This window comes from Poecilia reticulata, chromosome 17 (assembly GCF_904066995.2).
Source record: "Poecilia reticulata chromosome 17, P_reticulata-male-v2, whole genome shotgun sequence".
Taxonomy (NCBI): Eukaryota; Metazoa; Chordata; class Actinopteri; order Cyprinodontiformes; family Poeciliidae; genus Poecilia; species Poecilia reticulata.
Window position 1 is genome coordinate 11,158,566 of NC_088846.1, and position 22,229 is coordinate 11,180,794.

General features: G+C 43.9%; 1 protein-coding gene across 2 annotated transcripts in view; it reads left to right on the forward strand.

Moving 5' to 3' along the window:
* Positions 1-17,739, forward strand: part of chd7 (chromodomain helicase DNA binding protein 7) — a 90,291-nt gene extending 72,552 nt beyond the window's left edge. The window contains exons 26-41 of one of the 2 annotated variants that reach the window (XM_081598313.1): positions 1,518-1,607; positions 3,640-3,743; positions 5,320-5,449; positions 6,055-6,170; positions 7,020-7,440; positions 7,536-7,744; positions 9,852-10,820; positions 11,070-11,230; positions 11,989-12,243; positions 12,324-12,494; positions 12,576-12,809; positions 13,314-13,529; positions 13,625-13,762; positions 14,121-14,225; positions 14,305-14,485; positions 14,554-17,739. In XM_081598313.1, coding sequence (XP_081454439.1) covers positions 1,518-1,607; positions 3,640-3,743; positions 5,320-5,449; positions 6,055-6,170; positions 7,020-7,440; positions 7,536-7,744; positions 9,852-10,820; positions 11,070-11,230; positions 11,989-12,243; positions 12,324-12,494; positions 12,576-12,809; positions 13,314-13,529; positions 13,625-13,762; positions 14,121-14,225; positions 14,305-14,485; positions 14,554-15,536 — 4,483 coding nt within the window. In that variant the 3' untranslated portion in view covers positions 15,537-17,739. Of the gene's footprint in view, positions 1-1,517; positions 1,608-3,639; positions 3,744-5,319; positions 5,450-6,054; positions 6,171-7,019; positions 7,441-7,535; positions 7,745-9,851; positions 10,821-11,069; positions 11,231-11,988; positions 12,244-12,323; positions 12,495-12,575; positions 12,810-13,313; positions 13,530-13,621; positions 13,763-14,120; positions 14,226-14,304; positions 14,486-14,553 lie in introns of both variants that reach the window. The other variant, XM_081598311.1, reaches the window with a different exon arrangement.
* Positions 17,740-22,229: the final 4,490 nt, after the last annotated feature.

Consider the following 22,229-nt stretch of genomic DNA (forward strand, 5'->3'; position numbering starts at 1 on the left):
TATGTGGTGCCATCTGCTAGGCTGGAGCACAGCGTTGTGTGGCTAATCAGGCCTGGCACATTGATGGATGAGCACACACAGCCTGCCAACAAACACACACACGCTCTGCAACTTGTTATGCCATTGATGCACACACACACACACACGAACGCATGGAGAATGAGGTGCAAAGGCCTGTCTTCATCACCCCCTCCTCTTCAGCTCCTCTCCAAACTTTCTGTTCCCTTCCTTCCAGCACCGCTCCATCCTCTCAGCCTCCGCCTCGGCCCCTCTTGTCTTTTGCTCCCAACACCGCTTCTTGCTGGTGACAAATCTGGTGACAAATGTTTACAGTGAAGCAAATCTCCCAGATAGCGAGCTGTGTTCCCAGTGTCACGAGATCATATCTGACTCTAGCTGCCGGCTGCCTGGAGTGATTCATTTCTCTTTTCCGGAGGAAATGCTCGCAGCAATCTGCGATGCTGAACATCTGTAATTTGTGTCCAGAGAGAGAGAGAGAGAGAGACGGAAGGAGAGAGAGGGGACGGTTCATTTGATGACAGTAGCAGAACGCTGATGTGCAGAAGGAAGTGTGTCAGATTCTCCATCTGAGAGTTGAAACGTCAAAAACATAATTACCACATAACTGGGCGCTGTAAAATTTCAATACCTTGCAAAAGTATTCCACCCGCCACCCCTAGAAAACATCTGTCACATTACCGCCACAAACTATAGCGTAGCTTGTCGGGGGCTTGGGGGTAACGAAAACTGGCGCCTGACTGTGAAGTGGAAGTTTTCTGCAGTTAACAAATAAAAATATGCCTGACACGCATTGTATTCAACCCCCTTTACTCTGATGCACCTAAATGACGTTTAGTTTACAGAATCTATTTTCTTAGTTGTTGTTCATTACGACCTGTTTAACTGGAATATATCATATTTTGTATCAAGTTCATATTTACTGCATTTTATCTGACTAGGCATCAAAAGCAACAAAAGGAAAAAGTGTATTGCCTTTGTAGTTTTTTTTTTTTTTTACATATTTGCAGTTTTTTCTTTGTTGTCTTGTAGAGTTACAACCTAAATGCACTTTAAACTAGTTAAAAACATCAATATGGTTAATCTGCTGTCTGGAAATATGGGAAAAAAATTATATTTGGTATATTTTAGTTAGAAATGGAAAAATGAAGCATTTCATTTGTATTTCCAAACACAGTTGTGTCATTCTGCCTCCTTGTCAAATCCATCCATCTGTTTGTGGTATTCATGACTTCATTGTTTTTTTAGATTGACTGCTGTGGAAAGCACTGCCTAAAACTCAGAAAACTTCTATATTCATGTTTTTACTACGATAAAAAGCAGTACAAACTCTGGAAATTGCCTGGAACCCCACATAATTAATTCACTTTGCTACATTAAATACAAGATAATTAACTGTGAAATTGTCACAAGCCAACAGAGCTTCGCTCAGCTAATAACTCTGGAAAAGAGATACTTTTTAAGTAATTTTTTTTCCTCTTTCTCTCTCCATTTTCTAGGGTCCTGCTGAGAGTCCGGATGTTGTATTATCTGCGACAGGAAGTCATCGGCGACCAGGCTGAGCGCATTCTGGAAGGAGCCGACTCCAGGTCGGTGAACTCCTCATGTCAGCTTTCTCTCACCTCACACAAGAGTTGAGCATAACCTGAAGTTCCAGTTTCCAGCTAATAACTATCACAACTGTCCTGTGCATCCATGTCGTTCCTCACCCTGTGTGCGGAACGACAACCTGATGTTACCTGACGGAGAAAAAGACGTCATGCTGCTGCTGCAGAGGAATTTTCCTAGAATTCAAAAGGGAGTTTAAAAGCTAATGGAGAGACTCTGTAGCTCACATGCATCATGCCATGAGTGGATATTTTTAAGAACAAGTGATGAATTATTACTAAAGTGTATTTCAGTGTGTGCTACTGGCCTCTTTGGCAGAAGGCTTCCTATTCTGATGACACAAAACACACTTTATCTGGAAAAAAATAAGCTTTTTATCACCATTTGACCTATTTAGAAGGGTTTTTTTTTTTTTTTCAATATGGCAGCGAGCGCTGCAGTGCAGCGGTCCAGATGTAAACGTTAGAGGAGCTGCTTCCTTCACCACCTCCTGACGACCCCTCCCCTGCCTTATCCGTCTTTTCCTCACTTTACATTTTCCTTGCCATCTGTCCATTTCTTTCTTCCAGCAGTGCTCTTTAGTCTCATCTCCCATCCCCCTTTTGCCCCGCCACCCAGATGTGAATGCATTTATAATGGGGAGCATGTGCACTCAAAGTTGTTCCTCTCCCACCTCCTTTTTTTTTTCTTCCCCTCTCTCCCTTCCTCCAATGGCTACTGTGACAGACCCGAATGTGTGTGCGTTTGTCAGCGCATGCCAGACAAGAGCATACGGGGTGCCATCGTGCCAACATATGCCAGGGGGATTTAGCATGCCAGTCTTGGCGCGCTCACGTTTGGTGTGTGTTTTGCCAAGGCCAGGCATGCTGCTGTTTGCAGAGATAAGGGACCGTTTCCCCCGGTTTCTTCTCTCCTCCTGTCACCCTCAGTCTTTCTGCTCCTATTGTGTTTCATACCCTTTCTCTCCAGAAATGGCTGGATATACAATTCACTTCCCACAATGGAGGATATTTGTGCAATTATTCTATGTTTAGGCATAAAAAAGAAAAAAAAAAGTTTAATTGCGTGCATGGTCAAAACCAGATGGTCTTGATTGGACTCATAGAGCAGTGGTTCTTATAATGAGCACCACTTTGGAAAAGAAAAAGACATTTTCCACCATCTTGTCTGGCGTTTTAAAGCTATCAACGAAATTTGGCCTTTTTCAAATGTTTTAAGTGATAACAAAATAAATTGCATGGTTGCTTGGATGTATTTTTAAAATGCATTTCCTTCATTTTCTCATAATTAAAAATTTCCTATTTTGAAGTTGGAAATGATTTAACAAAATTTGTAGTGATGGATGCAGTGAGTAATCTATACCTTAGACACTTTTTTGTTTAATTTATTATATTATTTGATGCAATTTCTAAACCAAAGTTGAGTTTCGAAGTGACTGGAAGAACATTAGTATTTCCCTTTATAGAGTTGCATTTTAGCTTTATGTTGCAGTCGTGTTTACACTAGAAGAAATGCAGTGTGAGGGGCTTAAACTTCTTTATAAATTGAGAACTTTATAAATCGGTTCAAAATGGATTCAGTACAAGATTTGATAGCAGCGTCTGATTCCTGATTTTTCTAAAGCTTCAATCTGCCAACTCAGATTGTAACATTTTCCATTTTTTCTTCAGAAGCTGCTACATGAGAACTAAGATGGTTAAAAGATTTATTTTTTCCTTTTACATAAGACTGATTTGAAAGTTAAAAAAATAGCAAACATGTAATGTCAGTAGTAAACTAACAAATTGTATGTTTGTTTGTTTTTTTTAATAAATCACCTTACATCCTGGGTATTCCAGGACCATTTTTGTGAACTTTTAATTTTTTATGTGAGCTTTTAATGTGTCACTCCCATAAAAGTGCGTTGTTTTTAGATGTTTCCTTTTCTGGATGAATATGCTAAACCGATTTCATACTGAAAGACCCACTAATAGCTCAGGCTGATAATAATATGCTGTCGTCTCTGTTCCTCAGCGTGTTGGATATCTGGATCCCTCAGCCGTTCCATGCTGAGGTCCCAGCTGACTGGTGGGACACGGAGGCTGACAAGTCCCTGCTCATCGGCGTCTTCAAACACGGTAACAGACAGACACACACACACACACACAACTGCACGCTTGGATAATGTCAACACCTTCACACACACACAGACACTCCAGTGGCTTCCAGCAGAGTAAGCATCACGCAAGCAGCTACACACACCGGGCGAGCGCTCATACCACCCGCTTGTCCTGCCACCAGTTGATTGGTGTTGCTATGGGGACGGCGGTACGCAGCTGGCAGGCTCGGAGTGCAGTTGGGAGGGTGATTGATGGCTGTTTTCACCACTGGCTGCACAAAACACACACAGTTACAGGTGTTGACTTATAAACAAAGTTTACCTCAGCATTTCACTACCAAATTCTCTACCCTGCAGGTTTTTATTATTTTAAATTTCTGAAAATGTTGCATTAAAACTATTACCGACCAATGGGTGTGGACCTGGTTAATGCCTTCAGAGTTGATTTGCTTTATATAGAGGCCCTCATTCATATTAATTTGGAATAATTGTCATAATTTTTCCATCATTGCCGCCTTCTATGATTCAATTAGGACACATACACACGCACAAGCACACACAGCGCAACACAAAAGGCCTCACCCGTAGTTAATCATAATCCTTATTCACCAGGGAGGCCCTTCAGGGGGACTAACACACGCATACTCACCCAGCTTTGTGCGCAGACACCAAACAACGCTCGGCACACACATACAGAAGAGTGATGGCCTATAAAGGCCCCGATGATTAACGTTTGGCTGCGGGCGCGGAGCTGCGAGAGTGAGACGGAGCGACGGTTAGGAGCGCAGCCTTACATCTTCCTAATGGAAATTTGATGGAGAGAGAGAGAAGGAGAGGGGGCGAGAGAGATGAATGAAAGGTTAAAGAGATGGCGTGGCTGTTTTCCTGAGCTCCTCCTCCTCCTGTCCTCTCCCTCCTTCTTTTTCCTCCTTCACATTTTGCTCTCATTCCTTCTGCTTCTTTTTTTTCCTCCCCTCTCTCTCTCCTTCTCTCTCCCTCTCCTGTACTTCCTGATGCGTCTCAGTAGGATCTGCACGTTCCAATCTTTTCTGCCTGAACGCTCCTAACGGACAAACACGCAGAGTTTATCACACTCAGTAGCTCACTTTCACAGGACTCCATAACACACACACACACACACACACTTTACTCCTCTTCCTGCTCATTCCCTCTCTCCCTCCCTCTCCTCTCTTTGACACAAATAAGCACCTGCAGGCTCACTTGGATCGGTGCGCGCACATACAGGCCAGAGGCGAGTGTGTGCACACGCGCATGCACGCAGGCTGTGTATTGTCAGCAGCTGGCTCCTGGGGTCTGCCCTTCTGCTGCTGTTTTTGTCTGTTCCTTCATTTAATATGGACGCTGTGTGTGCATGCGTTTGCCTGCACAGCTCTCCGTCTGTTGAACACTTAAGCTAGAAAGCACAACTTATTTCCACCCTTCCTCCCGAGAGTTTGCCTTCAGCCTTGGTTAAAATGAACCTTTTTAGTTTTTCTGAAGTGAACCACAGCTTCTCCCACACCTTCAGACCTGTGTTCCTGGCATTCGTATAAATATCATCCCTTTTTTTCTCTCTCTCTCCCCCATCTCTTCAGGCTATGAGAAGTACAACTCCATGCGTGCCGACCCTGCCCTGTGTTTCTTGGAGCGAGTGGGCATGCCAGACGCCAAAGCGATCGCCGCTGAACAGAGGGGCTCTGACATGATGGCAGATGGCATTGAGGGGTAAGACAGCTGACCAAAAGGCAGCCCTGCTCTCACCAAAGCTTATTTAGTGCTTCTTTTTGTGATTATTGTTACTATTTTTTTTCTTTTTTGCATAGCCTGAACGTGACACTTTGTATTATACTAGCGTCTGATATTTTCTTCTCTGTAGTAAAAAATGAATTAGGGATGGGCATTTATCGTATCGATTATCATTTATCGTGATACATTTTTAAGAATTTAGATTTATTGTTGACACAATAAATTCCAGTTATTGCTTGGATGAATGAAAGGTATTGTAGTGTTTTTTCCATTGTTTGTTCAATGCTAGCGTCAATAAATGCGAAAATGTGATTAAATGCAGTTTCTGTGAACAGGTCACACTTTTTTATGTGACTGGTGTTCTAAAGAAGTATATTATAAAACTGTTTTCCCATAGCAGTATCTTACAGTTATCTAAAAAAGAAGTAATAAATAGTTAACGTTATCACAATAACACCACAAAATATTGCTATAAAATTTAAAGTTTATATCGTCCACCCCTAACGTTAATGATATCTTGTCATTAGATTGACTCCTTGTTTAAATTTTAAGTTAATTTCTTGGTTATCTCTTTACATCTTTAGTGAGGATGAGGATCCAGAGTATAAACCGATACGTATGCCATTCAAAGATGACCTGGACGATTTCACCAACTCTCCCCTGGATGACAAAGACGATGCAGTTGAAGGCGAGACTGAAGGTAATTTGTACCAGTGGAAATCATGATGAGAAAACAATAAACTTGGCCAATAAACTGCAAAGATTTGATACAATTTTAAGAATTTGCTTCATGTGTTCCGACTCATCACTTTTAAAGGGGCGGTTTAGGATTTTTGAAGTTAGGTTCTGGTAAAAGGTGACGAGTAGTCAATATCTTACCTGCAGTAGACGACAGTTTTGACATCTAAAAACAATGTGTTCCTATAAAAGACAATAAGTGTGACTGTCGCATGTCTATGTAATTGTATTATGAGTTTGCCTGGTTTATATATAATTCACTGAGAATGTTAAATAAAATGGTTAATGTGCTTAAAACAGAAATGGCACTGAAATGGGCACCAATCCTAAAACAGTTCCTGACTTGAGGGATTTTATAGGCTAGCCAACAGACTATGCATCCAAATAAAATGGATTCATCCTAAATGAAAACTTTAAGGTTTTTCTGTGAGTAAGATATTAATATTAATTAATAGAACCGAATATTAAAATAAAAACAAAACATTAATTTGTAATAAATTACCTCAGGGTACTAAACAACTGGCAGAAGAACAATTCAGCATTTCCCACAAAACACATCATTAAACCTGCAAATGTTAGTTGTTTTTTTTAACAGCTCACAAATGTCGCTTTATGTGTCCCATATGCCCCAGTTTGTTACAGTTACTGGACTAAGCTGTCCAAACAGGAGCCAGATCCATCAAACATGGAACAAAACACGAGCCGACATAAAATATCGGCGTTTTATTAGTTGCCTGTATCCTGCAGATGAATATCAGGAAATTTTATGAAAACAGTTTAAATACATGAAGTTTTATTTCTTCCCTCGCAGTCAAATCAGGTGAGAACGGCCAAAACGTGCCGTCTGTGGGTGGAGCTTCTGGCTCCAGCGAGCGACTGTATTGGCCAGCGGCCTCGGCCCTGACGGCCAGGCTTCGCCGCCTGATCACGGCCTACCAGCGCTCCAACCGCAGAGAGCAGCTCCGTCAGGAGGCACTCAACAGACCCGACGGTCGCCGACGACGACGCAGGGAGTTCCTGCCTTCCATCCCTATGGTTCCTGAAACGGGAGGCGCCACCACGTACATCCAGGATGGCACGGGGGTGTTCATGACAGAAGGAAGCCCATATTTGGCTAAAGGAAGCGCTTATTTTGCCAAAGGTGGTCAGTTTCTGCCAGAGACTTCACCAGTGATGACGGCCAACTCCCTGATGTCTGATGGATCCCTGTACTATAGAGAAAGGAGACAAAGGTACTGATGTGTTCAACGGATACACTGCACAGAGTTTTAAAACAAACCTGATCTTATTAACAACTTATGGGTATTTGTTTTTATCTTTTTTTCAGATGGACGCGTCGTGAGGAGGCAGACTTCTACCGCGTTGTGTCCACCTTTGGAGTCGTGTTTGATACGCAGCGTCAAAAGTTTGATTGGGCCCAGTTCAGAGCGTTTGCTCGGCTGGACAAGAAAACAGATGAGAGCTTGGAGAAATATTACTACTCGTTCATTGCCATGTGCAAACGGGTCTGCAGGATGCAGGTCAAGACCGAGACAGGTAAAAGAAACAAGCTGTGAAAGTTTTACTGATCATAATGCAAGGGTTTCCCACCAGGCTTTCCTTGTGTTCCCCACCAAGCTCAGAATTGCTTATTTACTTAAGTTTTTTTTTTTGTGTTTTTTTTGCATTTTGTAAGACTTTACAGTTGGTGTTCAGATGTTAATCTTCCAATCTTTTAATAACACATAATTATCAGTAATATTTTCATATTTTCTGTCAACTTTAAACATTTTTTTAATCCAAAAACCCGGCGGGTTGCTGGATGAATGACTGCCAAGCGCCCCAACCACCAGGCTTAGCAAGGTTTCTGGGGGAAACCTTCATGACACAAAACACAGAAGTGGTTTACTCTTTTCTCACACTACAACTGAAAGGTTGGGTTTATCTGAAACATCTGTGCCATGCAGTTGTGTTAGACCTGTTTGCTTTCATATCCTTAAAAAAAACTTAAAGCAAGCTATTTTAGGCCTTCAGTGGTAGCAAAAAGAGTCAAGTTGTGTGTAAATGGAAAACGGCACATGGCACAAAACTGCTAACCCACCTCAAATAATCGTCCACCTACCATGGCAAGTTGTACTCATTTCTGGCTTTTATGGAAGAGTGGCAAGAAGAAATCCACTAAAGTCCCGTTAAAGACAGCACAAGGAGAAAGACTACAAAAAATTTACCTCTTTGGTCAACATGCCGACTGTCTTGTGCAACCTTTCTGGTCACCATGAACACACGATGCTCAGGGTGAAACACTGTTGGCAGCGTTGTGCTGTCGGGCTGCTTTTCTTCTGCAGAGACTGGGAAGCAGGTCACAGTTATTAGGAAGATGGATGAAGTTAAGTCCAGGGAAATCCTGGAGGAAAACCTGTTAGAGGCTGCTAACGACTTGAGCTTCCAGCAGAACGACACTCGATGTACAGCAACAGAAGCGTTTAGATTTTAAAAAATGTGTTAGAATGGTCAAAGTCTAGATCTAAACATTAATGAGAATCCATGGCAGGAGTTTTATATTGTTGTTGTGACTTTTTTACACTTATATGTTGTTCAGTCTGATAAGTGACTGATTTACAATTATATGTTAAGCATAGATTACATGATTATTATTAATTGAATTGAACATGATTGTATATAATTAAGGATGAAGTGAAATATATTTAAGTGCAAGACATGATTTATTTGAATAGAAGAAGTATTTTATTTTGAAGAATGCTTAAGTATCTGGTTCTGTTTTATCACTATCTTGCTTTGTTGATATTTTGGTTGTCTTGGTAACGAACAGCTGTTGCCGTTATCAGCTGTCGCCGTTTTCTCTCTTCAATAAAAAACTGAACAGAAAGGTTCAGTAAAAGACATACGAGCCTCCGTTTTGTTTGAAGAAGCTTCACTCCGTAACAGTTGTTGTTCAAGCTCTCCACCCAATCTGACTGAAGCTGAGGTGGTTTATTAGTGGTGGGACTTTGTTTTTAGTAGTTAATTTCAGGTTCTGTAATTAAGTGCAATTAATTGCTTTTATATATTTTTTTTTATTGTTTTTAATCTGTTATTCAATGAGTATTTCAGAAATCACTGATCATTTGGGCAGCTGTAAAAAAAAAACTTTAGAAGTTTGGGCTGTGGACACTGACATCACCAGATGTCACTTGTGCATCAGATTTACAGGCGTATCAGAAACGAGCAAATACGAAGGTTCCCCCTGGGAAAAAAAATATACTTGTCACAAAGAAATAAAAAATTTTAATGTGTTAAAATGTATGTAATAATTAAAATTAACACATTAAAGTCCCAGCCCTAGTTTTTATGCACAATAATGGGCAGGAAGCATTAATCTAAAGATATAAAAAGTTTAAAGACTAAATTTGATTCTGCAAAGTATTAACTCAAGGTGGCTGATTATAAATTCCCTTTAAAATTTCAGATATATTTCTAAAATGCGTTGAAATAATTGCATCATTCTCGTTACGATTTATAATTAAATTCCTCTTTGTTCCAAAAAGCCGCCATTTGTGTTTATAATGAGACAAACCGTGAAAAGGAAAAGGGAATAATTTTTGCAAGGCATTACATGTTTGTCTCTCTTAAGCTCAACTTGTGATTTTCTTTTTTTGTCCCTCAGAACTCCCAGATCCGACCCTGATCATCGACCCGATCACCGAGGAGCGCGCCTCTCGCACCCTGTACCGCATCGAGCTGCTGCGCCGCATCCGAGAGCAGGTCCTCCCTCACCCACTGCTGTCCGAGCGCCTCAAGCTCTGCCAGCCGTCTCCGGACCTGCCCGAGTGGTGGGAGTGCGGGCGCCACGACCGTGACCTCCTCCTGGGGGCTTCGAAGCACGGCGTCAGCCGTACGGATTATCACATCCTCAACGATCCCACCTTGGGCTTCCTGGAGGCCCACCAGCGCTTCACCACTCAGCGAGGCTCCGGTGGCATCGGCTCTCTTGGAGAACTCGGCAAAGTCGGAATGGGGATCGCAGAAGCGGCCTCTGCGCCCCTTCTCACGGCTGCAGAGCTGGAGAGTGCCGCTGCCGCTGCCAAAATGGCCGTGGACGCAGCTAAAGAGGAGGAAGAAGGGAAGGCTGTAAAGATGGAAGAAGAGAAAACAGAAGTGGAGGTAAAAATGGAAACGGAGGAGGAAGATTCCAGCAACATTCCATGTATGAAGACTGAACCCCTTGAGCAAAAGGGAAACCAGGATGATGCTGATGAAGGGAAAGAGGAGGCAGCCGCTTCACCCATGAAGGTCAAAGCTGAAGACGTTTTGCCAAAAGTTGAGAAAGACGACGAAGCGAAACCAGAAAGTCAGAGGACAAATGACCAAGATTACAACATGACAGAAGAGAAGAGCATCGCAAGCCCTGAATATCACCTTGGCAACGAGAAAGACGTTGGTGCTGAGCTCCCAGAGTTCTCTGCTGAAGCACAACTTGGCCCCAAGACTGCAGAGGAGGAAGACTGCGAGGAGAAGGAGACTTCCGAGTGTCTTAAATCTCCAAAGTCTGCCGAAACCGAGAAAAGCCCAGAGGAAGAGGAGGAGGAGAGGCTGGATGAAGATGACAAATCGGAGAAGTCCTCTCAGGCTGAAGGTACTTCGACATCCTTTATTTGCTTTTATTTTGCTGCTTTTCTTTTCCCCCACCGCCCCATCTCTCTTCTGACCCCAACACCCAGCTACCGGCCTATTTCTGGTGTTTCCCCTTGTGACTCGTCAGTGTCTTAATGAGCATCAGCTCCAAGAAAAGGGAATAAAATGAGTTTGGATCCCTTGATAACAATTTAAAAGATCTTTTTTTAAATGAAGGCTTCGGAATGTGACTTTGTTTCTCTCCTCGCAGCGAGCGCAGGGCAGAAGAACTTCGACGAGGAGAGCATCGCTTCTCTGAGCGCGTCCGTACGGGACGAGACCCGAGACGAGTTCTGTCCCGATGACCTGCAGGAAACGTCTGTGCTGCACACCCTGCAGGACCGCTCCTACGCTTTCTCTTTCTGGCCTAAGGTACGTCGACAACAAGAGCCGCCACAAAAGTGTTGATTATTTCGCTGCCGTAGAACTCAAATGTTTCAGCGTTGGTCAACCTGCAGCCGCATTTGTGGCCCTCTGCAGGATTTTGGGCGACCCCACCGACCTGCAAGCATAGGCATTTGATGCAGATTTTATGCCCTTTTTTTATCTTTTATTGCAACATTTTTACAGATAAATAACTTCATCACATTAGTTGCAAAACATATATTCTATATTTATTATCAATGTTTTTTATACTGTTTTTGGAGTAATGAGAACCACAATTATGGACCGGCTTCTGCTGAAAAGCAAATCAAGCATCTGAAATGATAAAACAAAAAAATAAATAAATAAAAAAACACAAATAAAAAAAACTTGTACCAATGAAATCTGCTAAACTTTTTCTGTTTTCTACCAAAAAAAACTATTTTGTTCAGTTCAATAAAAATTTAGCTTTTTTTTTAAGCTCAATATTGAGCAAATAAAATAAAAACAGGGCCAAAAAGTTTGTTTTTATATTTTATAGAAATATAACATTTTTGTGGTCACACATGCTTCCAACATAAGGATTTTGGCCCTTATGGCAAAAAAATTGGACACCACTGGGTTAAATTAATTAAGCCAATACTGAGTCTTTCTAGTTGAATGTATTGGTTCGTATCGTCTAAAAGACGGTTTACGTTTTAAATGATGTCGACTCCCTGCAGTCAGAAACATCCTAACAAACAATCTTGCCTCTTCTTTCCGTCCAGGACCGCGTGATGATCAACAGGCTGGATAACATCTGCGAGGCTGTCCTGAAGGGCAAGTGGCCCGTCAACAGACGGCATGTCTTCGACTTCCCTGGCAACCTCTTGCCGGGTCACGGCTCCGCGGCAACTGCGGCTGCCGTAGCCATGGTGAGCGAGAGCCCGCTGCAGAGACGGAGCCTGGCCGAGCTGACGATAGCCGGCATCCACACGCCGTACAGCGGGAGCGAAGACAAGACGCTGTCTCCGCAGGTTCATGTGAGTGTTGATGCGAGACACACCCTGAGTTTGGCAGGTTGCTTCTGTTGATCGCTAAACGTCGCAAGTGTTGTGTTCAGGACGACGCGCTGAGCCTGACGGTGCCTCGACAGAGGAGGAGGAGAAGGAAAAAGATCGAGATCGAGGCAGAGAGAGCGGCGAAGAGGCGAAACCTGATGGAGATGGTGGCTCAGCTAAGGGAAAGCCACGCCGCCGCAGAGTCTCAGAACCAGGCCATCGACCTCACTAAGGTGCTCACAGGAAGTCCTTGTTCAGTCTCCTTGCAAGCTGCTGGACGGTTTCATGGCGACTTACAGAAACTCTCCCATCAGGGCGTGCACCACCACCACAAGTCTTCTCCGTCATTGGCCGGCTTCCCCAGTGCCTTGATGACAAACCCTTCCCTCAAGGCCCAGATGGATCTGCTTCAGCAAGTCCCACCTTCCGGACACAGAGCCAACGGTTCGTTGGACGCCGACCTGCCCATCACGAAGAGGAGGCGGGGCCGCAGGAAAAATGTGGAGGGCCTGGAGCTGCTGTTCATGGGCAGCAAGAGAGCAGCCGGGGTACGTTGAAGAGTTAAAGGGGACGCATTGTGCTCAACTCGCACTTCGCACCTTTTCATGCTTCCATCTTGGGTCTTCTGTCACTTCAGATACCAACAAAGATATCTGAAGTTTAGCATCTGATACAGAATTAATTAATTATTTTTTTTAACACAGACGTAAACCAGTACCAGTACACGCCAATGGCTTCACAAGCTTGTTCAATGTAAAACAAATAAATAAGACAGAAGGTCGACTATAATGAACTACAGCAAACCTTTTTGCAAATGGCTGAGAAAGTTCAACTAGGAATGTAAATCATGTAAAATGAATAAGACAGCATGATGTCACTTACAGCACAAAGCATAGAACTAGACTGAATAGATTTACCCTTATTGGTCAGGCACATTGCCACCGATACCTGATCTAGAAGTTTTTTCAATATCAAGGCTGATACAGGTATCAATATCTGATCGGTGCATCTCTAGTCTCTGCTGCTTCTAACTAATCCTTCGTCCTTTCCAGGATGATTCTGACGGGACAAAGGTTCCAGGAGTGGAGGCGGTCCAGGAAGCGCCCCAGTCTCACAGACCGATCAGCGTCCCCGAGCAGAGCCCCAATGCCCGCTCTCTGGCCTCGGGCAGCCTGGAGGAGGAGGAGACGCCCGTCTCCAGCAAAGACCTGGGAGAGTGGCTGAGACAGCATCCCACCTACACCATGGACATGACTGGATTCACACCAGTAAACGCTCATTTACTCATTGTTTCGCTGACGTTTCTCAGTTCTTTAACTTTGCTGTGCTTCACACCTCACCTCTCTGTTCTCGTTTCTAGAAGAGCGAGGAATTGCTGTTATCTCAGTTCTCCAAGCCCAAGCAGAAGCGCCATCGCTGTCGAAACCCCAACAAGATCGACATCAACACGCTGACCGGGGACGAGAGAGTCCCTGTGGTCAACAGACGGAACGGACGCAAGGTAAACGTCTGTTTCAGCGCGCGTCTCCGAAACAACAGGAGAAAATACAGCAATACGAAGAAGTCAAATTATAATTAATTTGTTACTTTTGGGGCCATTTATGTTTAGTTTTTGTATGTCATAAGTTCTATGAATATAGTTTCTCCTTTAGGCAGTTGGAATGTACTTCAGTTGACATAACCAACGTAAAGTTTTACAAAGAGTCTAGTTGGTAGTGCATTCAAGAAACAATTTGATGAAGCCTGTGGTTGTAACTTACTAATGTTGTAAAGAAATAAAGCAGAAGAGGGTTCTGAGGAACAAACGCCTGATGGTCAAGATGACGATCGGTTGATCACTTCTCCTTCCTGGTTTTTAGATGGGTGGGGCCATGGCTCCACCAATGAAGGAGCTCCCCAGGTGGTTATTGGAGAACCCGGAGTTCTCCATCGCTCCTGATTGGACAGACATCGTCAAGCAGTCGGTGAGTGTCTCCTCCGTATCGACTCTGCTGCGGTTTTCCTCAAGTCGCCTTCTGACCACAGACCTCCTCCTCCTCTCAGGGTTTCCTCCCGGAAGCCATGTTTGACCGCCTTTTGACCGGCCCTGTTGTCAGAGAGGAAGGCGTCCGTCGTCGAGGGCGGCGACCCAAATCGGAGATAGTGAAGGCAGCCGCCGCCGCCCAGGCCGCAGCGGCAGCGCAGGCTGCGCAGGCATCGCTGGCGTCAGCCGCTTCCTCCGCAGGTACAGTTCTGCTCCGGACGGAGTCGGATCTGATCTGGGCTCAGTTTAACTCCGCTTGTGTCCCGCAGGAGGAATCAACCCGCTGCTGCTCAGCAGCCTGTTCGGAGGGATGGACCTGTCGTCCCTCCAGAGCCTTCAGTCGCTCCAGTTGGCTGCTGGTCTGATGGCCTTCCCGCCGCCAGCTGACCCCAAACAGTCCGCCGCCAACGCCGCCGCCGCCTCCATGCTGCCACTCATGATTCCCGGCATGGGAGGGCTGCCCAACATGGCCGCCGCCATTCCCAACATGTTCAGCCTTGGAGGACTATTTGGAGGCAACCTGGCGGCCGCCGCTGCTGCCACCGCCGCTTCCAACGCCAATGCCGCTTCCGGAAACACCAACGGGACGCCGGAGGGAGACGGAGGCAACAGGGAGGAGACGGCAAAGAGGGAGAAGGAGGCAAGAGACCACGGAGATGAGATGGGAGAGGATGATGACGACGAAGAAGAGGAGGCGGCAGAGGAAGAGGAGGAGGGAGCGAAAAAGACCAAGAAGAGGAAGATGGAGGGAGAAGTTGCTTCAGAAAAACCAGAGAAACCCGTCAGCAACATGTCTGGTGCCCCCAAGATGGTGACCGCCGAGGCTCCAGCAGAGGTTTCCATCAACGGCGACACAGCCGCCCTGCTGGCCGCCGCCGGCATGTCAGCCAACTCCCTGGCATTCAACCCTTTCCTGCTGTCCACCATGGCGCCCAGCCTCCTCTACCCCTCCATGTTCCTCCCGCCGGGCCTGGCCGGCCTCAGCCTGTCCGGCTTCCCCACCGCCTCCCTCGCCGAGCTGCAGAGCGCCATGGCCGGGGCGCTGGGCGACAGCGCCGCCACCCCAAACCCACCGAGAGACGGCGAGGGGGACAAGAGGGACGACGGGAAGGCTGATGAAGACGAAGAGGAAGAGGAGGAGGTAGAGGAGACGGACTCTGCAGAGCAGAAAGGGGAAGGAGCGATGGGCGGAGGATTGCCGGAGGAGGCGGCGGTTGCTGCGGCGTCTCCCCAGAACGGAACGAGTGACTGAAGCGGAAAAACGTTGAGAAAAAAAAAACTGACTGGCCTTGAACACTTCCTCCCTCTGTTGCACGTTTACACGCCTCCAACAGAAATATCCAAACTATTACAAACTTCTTTTTTTTTTTCTTTGACCTTTTGTTGACGTTTTCTATTTCACGTTTTTGTCGTTTGACCAGGTGTATTTACTATGCGTCAGAGAGGACGAGATGTGTTTGTATTAAGTTAAATCTCTCTGATCGATAGTGTAGTCAGGGAAAAATCCTCAGCCGAGCTCGGCTCTCCTTCAAAGACTGTTTCCTTCTCTCCGGTCGGTGCGCGCCGTCAACTCTGCACCCACCTCTTATTTGTTTAGTTGTTTTTTTTTTTGTTTGTTTTTTTCTTTTTTCACAAAATAGGACTTCACATGTTTCCAATAGTACTATTATTCTATTATTATTGCTGCTTTCAGCTCTCGAGTCATTTATGCCTCCCTCTCCTTTTGTCTGGACTGATATGTTGTTGCCGGCAGCGTCTCATCCAAACCAGGAGAAGAAGCTCCTGCTGCTTCTTCTGACGTCAGTTCTCAAAGAAAAAAAAGAAAAAACAGAAAAAGAAAGAAAAACAGCATTACAGCTCATCCTGCTGTCTGTCTGATAAAGCTGCTGCAAAATGAATCGATAGAGATGCTCTGTCTTAGAGCAGATGTTGTTTTAAGTTCTCACATATCAGACCAGGTAGACTCTGATGAGGAAATCAAACCAGACTCTCTCCGTCTCTCCACCATCCAGGCGTATACTTGATGAAGAGCAGCACACACGTTCAGGAGGCTACCACTACACACTAACCCCTCGTAGGTCATGTGACTGTTTCTCCTGTTGGTTTTTTGTTTTTTTTCCCCCTTTTTTCCTCGTTTTGACTGTTTGTGTGCACGCTGAATCGATACTGTTAAACCCAGTCCCACACTGAAAACCAGTCTGGAGTCTTTCCTACTGCCACATCCGATTGGTGTCTCTCTCCTTTTGGAGGCGGCTGCTTGTTTTTCTTTTTGTTTGGTTTTGTTTCGTCTTTCCCGGGGTTGCCGGGCGGGCTGGGTCCTGCCGCCGGTCAGGCCTTCTGATTGGTCCGCTTCATGCTGCCAAAACCCAGCCGCCACCACAACCACCACCCCTGTTCAGAAAAGGGGGGGCCTTCGTGAATGAATTTGGAGCGGCGGTCCAAAGCAAGGGATGCAACGTTTCAGGTCGATTCGTTAAAGAGGTCGTTGCGTCATTTCCCGGTCGCTGCCCCGTCGAAATGTAGTTTTAATCCTCGTCCACGTCCCGGTAGCTCCAGACCAAGTGCTGCTCCCCGTGGCGACCTCCTTCTTTAAAGACTGTTTGCTTTAGTCACACACACTGACACCAGGCCTGGCCACAAACACAGGACTGAGACAGGACTTTTCAAAGTTTCTACATGTAGTTCAACTCTGCTCGCTAAGTTAAGTTTATAAGTACTTGAAAGCACGAGTGGTGCTTAATTTATTCCCCCCCTCACCCCTCCTACAAACAAACCCTCAAAGGCCAGTTCTAGTGTCTGAGAAGAATAAAGTGCTGCAAGTGGTTCCAATATTTAAAAGTACATTTTAAAAACGACAAGCCCTGCGGCCAGGAAGAGAAGCGAGTCGGAGGTCTTCGTCCCGCCGCCCATCCCTCCACCCACGCCAACCACCACCTCCCAACCCCCCACCGTCACAAAGATCCTCGTTCTCCTCTCTAACGCTGAGACAGCAATAACCGAGGCAGCTTTTGAATGTTCCAACATCACTCTCCCAACACGCTCACCCTATGAATAACCACAAGTGTCGTATGAGTAGAGAAGCAAACTGTAAATGAGGACAAAATAAGTACTGCAATCAATTTTTTTGTCTCACTCTTTTCCTGTTGATGCACTGGTGTTAAAGAGTAAAGTTAATCAGGTACCTTTATTACTTAGCTACTTTTCTTGAAAACAAAGGACATTTTGTTACTTTTAGCCAGCAAGCTGAAGAGCATTACCTCAAAATTCTTATCTAGCCTTGAAGTTTACAGACATACCATGTAAATGTTTTTGTTTTTCTTGTTTTTTTTTTCCTTTTTTCTTTTTTGGTTTGTGTAATTTTTTTTCTTTTTTTTTTTTTGAGACATCATGTATGATGAATTGTAGCTATGATGCTTTTAATAAAAGTGAATCATGATATTCGCCTAGGAAACCAACTCTCTGCCTTTGTCTCATTATTTACAGCAAACAAACCTGAGCGAAATACATGCAAAAAACAGAATAGGGTTCAGCAATTATTTAAGGCTGTGCAACATGGCAGTTGCACCTTATTCTTTTATTTTTCTCCACATTTCCCCACCTTACTGATGTGTTTTCCAGTTGAATTGTGCAGAATAATCGTCGCTGCACGTGTGGAATTTTTTATTTTTTTTTAATTGGTTACATTTTTACACCACAAAGCTGGCACTTTTACAGGGTGGGGACACTTTTGAGAGCCACTGTGAATAAATTTCAATAAATTTTATGTTTCTGCAGGGTCATAAAAAGTCTGCTTTCAGGCTTTTAAGATCTCGCAAATATTCACAGAACGAGCTGTTGTGTTGGAAAATATTTTGAGTCTTAAATGTGAATATTTTTGCTTATTTAAAGGAAATATTAAGGTATATTATGACAAAACAGCTTTATATTTAATAATTTATCTTCTGACATTTCATCTTTACCACAAAGGGCTTGAAAATATGGCTTACACCAGTTTCAGGAAACTGAATTAAAATAGGGCAGAGTATATTAAACCTAGCCTGAAAAACAATTTCAGTGGATTAGCCTAAAACTAATCGTTACTGTAAAGGGCATTAAAGTTTAATAACTAAAGCGCAAAGAAAGTCAAAATGTGTTTAGCTTATTGTACGGTAGTCGGGAAGTGCCGACCAACGTTACAAAATTTTAAACACTTTTCTAATTTTTATGTATTTATTAAATGAGTGATATTGGTGTTGCTTTTTGTCCAGATTCCCATCAGACTGGAGTTTGATCTCCAGGTCTGATCGCAGGTTGATTTATCCTCATACTTAAACCGAAGCTGTTTCTTCAAGCTACCTGCAGTTTGTGCTAAAGTCAGTGATCTTAAATATTATATTAGTAAACATGGCCACAGAAGAGCTCCATATAATGCGGGGTTAAAAAGGTTAAATGTTATGGACGAGCTCCTAAATTTGCATTTGCTCCAAACCATCCGTTACCCAAATAAATTTTCTGCATGACAGGGAAAGGGAATAAAAATTTGTTTGTGATGAGGAAATAAAACACTGTTTTCCCTCTAGCAGCTAAAAATGTCTGCTTGGCTCTTAGTACATTGGTAAGGATTTAGAAAAGTGTAAAATATTGAGCTATTGTGGCTGCAGATATTGCACAACTTTACGAACATATAGCCTAATATGTGCCAACACTTTAAAACTTCCATGTTTTCTTTGGGCATCTGTTTACACAGCCAGCTATGACTGTTCAGACGGTGCATGGAGGTAGAAGGTCATGTGCCATCAATGACCTTCCTGCATGAAACTCACCCAGGACAGAGGATGTGAAAGATTTCCAATAAGAGAAACTGATTTAAAAGCAAAATAGTGGGGGAGAAAAAGCAAAAACACAAAGTTTCAGTAAAGCTTTCTGACTGGTTTTCACACTGCTTTACTTTTCTCTCAGGCAGCAGCAGTTTTTGCACAGAAAGATCACAGAGGAGTCTTCAAAGGCTCGTAAAATTTTTTTGCATAAACTGTGATGATTAGAGTTCCCACACATCCCTTAAAATATGGAACCTTCCCAAATTTGATGATTAAATGGTGCACAATTTCTTGAATCAATTTGGGATGCGTTACGTTGCACACTTCCTGGACTGATTTGTTTTGGTCTAAGGCTAGGTGAGAATGGTGTCTCATTCATTTAGTTTGGATCCTTGTATGGACAGTTAGCATCTCTTTTGGAATATAACAGATTTTGACCCTCAAACAAACCAAAGTAACAATGAGCAACCGCTGGCCGGTACATGGTGCTTCCTGGAGTCACATTTCCTCACAATGGACCTGAGTGTAGAAAATTTGAATCACGGGTTGATAATCTTGTCGCAAGGCTAGTATGACCCATTCAGTGGCAGACAGCTCCATGTCTGGCAGGTATGAGATGGTCAGAGTAGAGTAGCATTTATGTGAATTTCTTTATTTTATTATTCACTGTCACATCAATAATGGACATCGTAAAGTAAACGTTTGTGGCTAAAAAGGTTTTTACAATTTATAATTGTTATTTGTAATAAATAATCCTAATTCTTTCTTGAGACTATGATTATTACAAACCACAGCAGGTGAATCACTTTGCACATGGCCACTTTCTTTATTTTTCAGATTGAAAAGTGTCAACGCCATCTGCTGATTAGTTTATGAAGCCTTGTTGGTCTTTGGCTCTTCAAATCAGGATTTGTGTTAAATGAACATACCAAGAGCGAATAGCACTGTCCCTTTAAGTTGTTGGGAAACCTGAATTGTTGAAGAATCACAACAAGTGGTTCATTTAAAAGGTGTCAGGCTTTGGTTTTTACCCCAGAGGTTTGCAGAGTTTGTGTCCCGTCAAGGCGCCTGTGATTCGCTCGGCCACGTTTAAAGGTACAAGCCTGGAGGATTACATAATGTGACCTTTCCAACACACCAGCAGTTCAAATTCTCATGACCGCCACGGGAAAGTCGGCTGTGGCATGAAACACAATGAATTCAGCCACAGAAAATTTCCCCAAAAGCAAAAAAAAACTCTTAGGGCGAGCCTGAGTGAAGAGAGAGACGCTCAGTTTGAATAAAACCAAATGATCTGGTCTGATGCTGATGCTGCGGTTGTTTTTATTTATGACGCGTCTGCAGGAAACGAGAGCTGCAAGTGACTCCGAAGGTGAATCTGAGGTGAAATAACTTTCCAGGAAATAATCACTCAGTGTGTGTGTGTGTGTGTGTGTGTGTGTGTGTGTGTGTGTGTGTGTGTGTGTGTGTGTGCGTGCGTGCTTTTGTTTGTAACACTTTGTGGGGACCATTTTCCTGACACATATGACATTGTGGGGACCGAAGCCTGGTCCCCACAAGGGAAAACTCTATTTTTGGGTCAGGGATCAGATTTAGGACTAAGGTGTGAATTGAGTTTTGGTTAGGATAAGATATGTAATGGTTAGGTGTTAGGATAAGGGTAAGGTTTAGGCTGCAGAAATGAATGGAAGTCAATGGAAAGTCCCCACAAAGATAGTCACGCAAACATGTGTGTGCATATGTGTGCTTGTGTGTGTGTGTGAGGACATGTATGTAGCAGTCCATCCAGGCTGTCAGAGATGGCATTTCTCCCACTGGAGCTGCTGACAACCAACAAACTGACAGGCAAACCTCGTAGTGTGTGTGTGTGTGTGTGTGTGTGTGTGTGTGTGTGTGTGTGTGTGTGTGTGTGTGTGTGTGTGTGTGTGTGTGTGTGTGTGTGTGTGTGTGTGTGTATGCGTGTGCGCTTGCGTGCGTGCGTGTTTGTGTGCGTGTGTTATTAAATGGGTCAATACTGGTCCATATCTGCCTAATACACCACACAACAACCAGTTTTAAACTAATACATTGAGTTTACTCCCCATCGTGTCTTTAATAACAGAAAACAAAAACTGGACTTTGGGTCACAAGTTTAGTATTTTAGGTTCAGATGGTTTTAACTCAAACAATGTTTCTTTTTTTGTTGTTGTTGCTTTCTCCAGTTTCTGCGCGAATTAGTAAAAGTAATGAAAGACGTGTTTTAGTCATGAAGTTAACAGACTGGACTAAATAAGTCAGTTGGGTGTCCTCACATAGATGGAGAAATGTAAGGTGTATGAGCGGAGGTGTGTTTATTTTAGCAGGCAGTAGAGACTCGGGGTGAGTGTGTGTGTGTGTGTGTGTGTGCGTGTGTGCGTGCATGCGTGCGTGTGTGTGTGTGTGTGTGTGACAGACGTCTGGCCTAATCGCCTTGCAGGAGGAAGTGGGACGTGAAATCTACCAGCCGCCCTATACCACTCACACACACACTCACTCACACACACACACAGTGAAACACAGCATGCATTCTCGTCTCCTACCCTCACTTCTCCTTCCAGGAATCTGAAGAGCAATGTCTGATTTACCAGATTTCTGCCTGCCTTTTTTGGGTTGCTGCATGTGAAAATGCAAAATTTAACATAACACTGCAATAATCTTTATATTGGCAGAATAAAATCACTTCCAACATTTATATTGATTGTGCATAAAGTCAGATGAAACACACTGTTAAGCAGGGATTGTTGGGTGAGTCTTCAGCAGCTCTGTCAACACTCTCCGTCTTTCTTGACTGCTCACCACTTCAGAGCGTTCTGCCAGGCTCTGCTCTGCCAGCTAACTTGTAAATTAATGAGCTCAGATTAGTGAACATCCAGCCTTATTGTGCAACACTAAGCTGCAGCGCTGATGATAATCCAGATATCACTTTTGGGGAGAGGCACTGCGTCAAACCGTGCACCGGACTGATACCGCACATAAATACATTTTAACATAAATACATTTGTAATAAGATGAATGGAGTATTGTTAAATTGAAAGCAAATATGTGGCAAAATATATGTCTTGGTTGCTGGTTTTACATGTACAGTGATATAAAAATGCCATGGAAAGACCTCACAGAGCTTTGTTTCATCC